A 6000-nucleotide genomic window follows, 5' to 3' on the forward strand; every position below is an offset into this window, starting at 1 on the left:
ATAAGCAAAACAAAATAATTTTAAATTCATGAAATATCCTGGAATGCAAATCAAACATTTTGCCAATGGGTTTAAACATCACACGCTCACTAAGGACACGATGGGTGGCAGTATGATTGTGTATCGGGCAGCACGGTGGCGCAGTGGTTAGCACTGCTGCCTCACAGCGCCGAGGTCCCAGGTTCGATCCTGGCTCTGGGTTACTGTCCATGTGGAGTTTGCACATTCGCCCCGTGTTTGCGTGGGTTTCGCCCCCACAACCCAAAGATGTGCAGGCTAGGTGGATTGGCCAAGCTAAATTGCCCCTTAATTGGAAAAAATGAATTGGCTACTCTAAATTTTTTTTAAATGATTGTGCATCCATTATAGAATTTGACATTCCACTCCAATGGAAATGGAGCAGGTATTTTGGCACGGTGCATTTCGCTCCAGCAGATCACAGCCCACTGGGGGAGGGAATTGTGGAGTTAACCCCAGCGCTGTGCGTTTATAAGATTGACTTTAATACTTAAGCTGGCTGTAGAATCACCTCAGAATCTTACAGCACGGAAGGTCATTCGGCAAGTCGTGGCTGTCATGGCTCTTTGAAAGAGCGATTCAATTTAAGCCCACTTCCCGGAGGTTTACCCACTTTGTTGCTCATGTAAGCCTATTTGTGACACTAATAAAGATTATTATTATAGTCTCCTTGTCCCAGTTGCTGTATACTTACAGCAGTAAGCACAAAGCGGCTAATGGGAACCTGAGAGAATAAAGATCTCCCCATCCTCACTGAGGAATGAAAAGTGAAAGGATGAGAATTCAAAATGCAGGAGACTATTATCAGTAGAGGTGATAAAAAACGAGGCTGATAGCGATTTTCTCAGCTGAATTCACCGTTTCAAATTTAAATTAGGGCTTTTGATTAATCTGGAAGGATAAATTATTTAAAACGAGTTATTATACCCTCTCAGTTTTCATAATTTCCATGTTACACCTACTGACAGAATAACTCCCATTTTAGGTTCATAGAAATGCTATTTTTGGGTTGACTATTCCCTCCATGACAGTTCTCAAACAAATTGGCCGCTGGAAGCACCCAATTGAAAAACTAGCCTTAAGACGGTGCCTAATGGCTTATATATGACTGTTCTACGGCTTGTAGGGACATGCTTCATGGAAATTGCTTCCCAGAACCGACTAAATTAATATCTCAAAGGCTGCCTTGCCAATAGAAGGGCGGCCATTTTGTTTGACAGCCTGTTAAGGGATTGTGCTCACGTTAATCCTTTTTTGTGCTTTTGATGGCTGCATTCTTGTTAATAGCTGATTCCCTGATTGCATTTTAACCTTACCTGAGGGAGAGGAGAAATGATTTTCTGAGAAGAGGTGAGGTGTCCATCGCACCGAACCCTGCGTTCGATACCAACCAAAACTAATACAAGGTAGATCCAATGTACTCGGTAACCACCCACCCAACTGATCCACTCTAGAGGGCGACAAGACAATGTGCCAGGCATCCCCCAATCCCCCACCCCCAATCAAATCCAAAGCCCATCGGGTCTGCACCAGTCCTTGGAAAGAGCACTCTACCTAAGCCCACACCTCCACCTTATCCCCATAACCCAGTAACCCCACCGGCCATTACACTGCAACGTAAATCCCTTCCATGGCAGTGGCAAGTAAATGTGCAAAGATTCAACCAGAAATTAATTGTTTGCAAACCCTTCATAGAAACATTTGTTAAAACATGTGAACTTGTCTCCGTGGGGTGAATGCAGAAGATCTGGTTTGTAACCGGATTCAGGTTCAAACTGAGGTGGGGGCTCAACTATAGCCACGATTGAAAGCGTTTCATGTCCAAAGTGCTACCCTGGGGTCAGGAGAAAGAATCAAATTCAGCGAAAGATCCTGGTCCTGGCCATTGCCCACAGTGTGTGGGCTTTGTGTGTGTGGGTGCATGCGTGTCTATATGTGCCCGCATGTGCTTTGTGTGTGGCTGTTTTGTATTTATATGTGTGTGCATATGTGTGTATTCATCGGTGTGTGTGTGTACACGCATACCTGTATGGACATAGAAATATGCCCATGTGTGTGCATATACCTATTTATGTGTATACATGTCTGTGTGAGTGTTCTTGTCCCGGTGTGGGGAGAGTGTGCGCGTGGCTGTGTCCATGTGTGTGGGTCTGTGAGTGTGCGTGTGTCCATGTGCGTGGGTCTGTGAGTGTGCGTGTGTCCATGTGCGTGTATATATTAGGTGAGTGCAGCACTGAATTCATTTGTGATGCCCTGCCTTTTGTGTTGACACTCACTGTCCTGGTCCAAAGGGAAAAATGCCCGTCTCGGAGTCAAGAGGGAGGGTGTATGCGTGAGGAAATGAAGGCAAGCCTCAGTATTCTCAGACCAATGATATCAGCCTGGCTAAACTGACTGGGACATAATTAGACAGCTCCCTTGCGACCTCTGGTGGAGGAAGTGTGTGTGTGTCAGTGTCTGTGTGTGTGTGCAAGGCTGCATATGTCTGTGTTTGTCTGTGTGCATGACTGCGTGTGTCAGAGTATGTGTGTGCGTGTGTATGTAACTGTGTGTGTCAATGTATGTGTGTGCAACTGTGTGTGTCAGTGTGTGTGTCAGTGTATGTGTGTGTCAGTGTGTGTGTCAGTGTATGTGTGTGTCAGTGTGTGTGTCAGTGTATGTGTGTGTCAGTGTGTGTGTGTGTCTGTGTGTGCGTGTGAAGCAGAACATCCTGCTTAAACTTGCAAATGATAAAATCGGGTGGGTGGGAGGTTCGGGGTTTTTTTTAATATAATAATAATCTTTATTGCCACAAGTAGGCTTCCATTAACACTGCAATGAAGTTACCGTGAAACTCTGGCGTCTGTTCGGTTACACAGGAAAGAGAGCTGCCGCAAAGATGCACCAAACTTCTGCTGATCTATCGTCTCAACCTGGCTGGTTTGAAGTTGCAAAGAGGGGACAGGATGGAGATGCTTCAGGGGACAGACAAAGATCTGAAGGTGGAGGGGTTGGGTCGCACAGGACTCCAAAATTCAAAACACAAAGGAAAAAAAATTGCACAGCAGTTTGAAAGATCCAACCTGGAACTTCTCAGATTCCGATCGACCTGTCCTTGAACAGACAGAATGGATCATATTACACAAAGGATGCTGGTTGCCCTCGAGTGACTACTGAACCACCTCGAGAAAATTGCCTTTTGCTTCCAGAACCTGGCGCGATGCTCATGGTTTCGACTTCTCTTTAAACAAAGACAAAAGGGACCTGCGTTCCTGGTGGTTTTCGTGAGACCAGTTTGCCTCAAAACACTTTACTAAAGATGCCGTACTTTCGAAGTGTGGTTACTATTGTAAAGTAGGGAACGCGCCCACTATCGTGCACACAGCAATATCCAACAAACAGGAATGTAATATACTCCAGACAGTTTTATCTTTGTGTGTGACATTGATTGAGGCGCCCGTACAATCCTTTACGTCTACCTTCATTTACCGAATGGGACACACCATCCCGATATATCGGCTGTTCTTTCACTGTCGCTGGGTCACCTGGAACTCCCTCCCTAACAGCACTGTGGGTGTACCTACAAGCACATAGACAGCAACAGATTCCATTCTTCCAACAGCAGCCATCGACCCACGCAGCTGCTGAGAGGATCCAAAGTGTTTCTTTATCCCCCCCCCCCCCCCTCACCAGGACTGCAACAAACAATTCCACGCAAAGTTTTTTAAAAAAAGACTTGTTGATAGCTAATCTTACCTCTGCCCTGTGACAGTGGTCCTGGCTTCCACATTGGCATGGCTGGCAATATCCTGCTGCGAATTATTCAGCAAAGCGTTCTGCTGCTCGTCGGCTGACATTGTGGAACCTTTGTCTACACAACCTCCACGGGCTTGCCTTTCCTTTGCTACTTGCAGCGCTGTCCACTCTACACTGAAGACTCTGCTCTGGTGCTGCGAGAGGGAGTTATGTGCGCAGGCGGATCAAGGGTTTTTTTTTATTCAATCGCAGCCACAACTGAAGAGGAAGTTGGCACAGGTTAGCTTTGGAAAGTCCCCTACCGTATTGAACTGAACATGAGTCGACCTCAGATATAAGCACCGGGAGGCAGCACGGTAGCACAAGTGGATAGCACTGTGGCGTCACAGCGCCAGGGTCCCAGGTTCGATTCCCCGCTGGGTCACTGTCTGTGCAGAGCCTGCACGTTCTCCCCGTGTCTGCGTGGGTTTCTTCCGGGTGCTCCGGTTTCCTCCCAAAATCCAAAGGCGTGCAGGTTAGGTGGATTGGCCGTGATAAATTGCCCTTACTGACCCCAAAAAAAAGGTTATGAGGGGTTATTGGGTTACGGGGATAGGGTGAAAGTGAGGGATTAAGGGGCCTCCTTCTGCACTCTATGTTCTATGAGGGATCGAACTGAGCCCTGGGCTGAGGGCACCGCACTCTCTCGCCTCTTAGGCAACAGTATGTGGATTCAAATCCCACTCATGGGGGGGGGGGCTTGAGCACATAATTGGCGGCCGCAACCCTGTTCGAGGTTGAGGGAGTGCTGCAATGTTAGAGGTGCTATCGTTGAGGTGAGATGTTAAACCGGGGGGGGGGGCCACATCTGTTCTCCCAGGCGCACACTAAAGATGTGAAGAAGGCCACGGCGAGTCCTGAGCAATAATGACCCTTCGACCAGCATTAGTTAAAAAAAGGTCTGGTCACTTTTACCATTGCTTTGGGCGGAAGCTGTGTTTCATACCTTACAACAGTGGCAAGATATCGAGCATACTTCACCTGTATTGTACTTGGCACCCTGAGAAGGTGAAAGGTAATGGGCGGGATGTACCCACATGACCGCCTCCCCTTCCCCCCACCCACACCCCCCACGGCGCATTGCCTGGCAGAACAGGCGGCCTGCCATTGGCTGGAGGCAAGATCTTCTGGTTCCAATATTGTCTACCGGATTTTGTGTGTGCCGCTCGCTCCGACGCCGGGGGATATGCTACGGGGCGGGGGTGAGGCTGGGGTGAGGGGTCGCCATTGGCAGGGCCGGAAGATCCCGCCATCCTGTTCCCTCAGGATGCCCAGGTGACAGGTTGGCACTGCCAGGGATCGGGCCCTTGCCAGGTGGGGAGGGGGGTTGGTGAGGGAGTGTTCCCGGGAGCCTCCCCGAGGTTTGGGAGGGGAGTGGGGGCGAAAACCGGGGTGTGGCTAAAAGAGATTGGGGGGGGGGAGTGAGATCGGGGCTGCCAGACAGAATGGTGGCCCGTTCTGCGAGGAGCCTTTCCTGCTGGGCCCGCCGGCAGGAAATGACTCAAGTGCAGCCTCGGCGAAGAGAAACTCCAAAAGGCCGAAATACCCGGCAAAGTGTCGTTGTATAGTGGGGGGATTCTTGGCCCTGCAGCCGCCCAGCAACACCCCGCTCAAAACTGGACATGGATTTTGTTCTGGTTACATCGGGCCCAATGATTTCAGGTGAGGATAGAGGGGAGCTATCCTTGCAAATAGGGGAAGGCCAGTGAGGACTCTGAAGAGGAACTCCTCTCTGTTTCAGAATGAACATTAATCCGTCTGCTTCAATCTCCGCATTTCTGGACCTATGACTCAAAAGGCAAGAAACCTGTTCTTCTAGTCCTCTGGCAGCTGACACTCCAGCTGTAAATACAAACGATTAAAGCAGTTTAATTTTATAGCACCTTTCTCCATCCCAACACATCCCAAAGCATTTTGTAGCCAATTAAAGTTATTTTTCTTATAATCGAGGGAAACACCTTGGCCAATTTGTGGATGGCAAACTCCCACAACACTAAATAATGACCCAATCATTTATATTTCATTGATACTGGCTAAGAGATAAATATTTCCACTGGGGCTGTTTAGCACACTGGGCTAAATCGCTGGCTTTGAAAGCAGACCAAGACAGGCCAGCAGCACGGTTCCAGTGATTCCCGTACCAGCCTCCCCGAACAGACGCCGGAATGTGGCGACTAGGGGCTTTTCACAGTAACTTCATTGAAGCCT

The 6000-nt window shown here is 48.6% G+C and overlaps 1 protein-coding gene across 2 annotated transcripts in view; it reads right to left on the reverse strand.

Annotated features, from left to right (window-relative positions):
• LOC119965444 (H-2 class II histocompatibility antigen gamma chain-like) overlaps positions 1 to 3987 on the reverse strand; it is a 30096-nt gene extending 26109 nt beyond the window's left edge. The window contains exon 1 of one of the 2 annotated variants that reach the window (XM_038796230.1): positions 3754 to 3987. In XM_038796230.1, coding sequence (XP_038652158.1) covers positions 3754 to 3854 — 101 coding nt within the window. In that variant the 5' untranslated portion in view covers positions 3855 to 3987. The remainder of the gene's footprint in view (positions 1 to 3753) is intronic. The other variant, XM_038796228.1, reaches the window with a different exon arrangement.
• Between the last annotated feature and the right edge of the window lie 2013 nt (positions 3988 to 6000).

This window comes from Scyliorhinus canicula, chromosome 4 (assembly GCF_902713615.1).
Source record: "Scyliorhinus canicula chromosome 4, sScyCan1.1, whole genome shotgun sequence".
NCBI classification, from domain to species: Eukaryota; Metazoa; Chordata; class Chondrichthyes; order Carcharhiniformes; family Scyliorhinidae; genus Scyliorhinus; species Scyliorhinus canicula.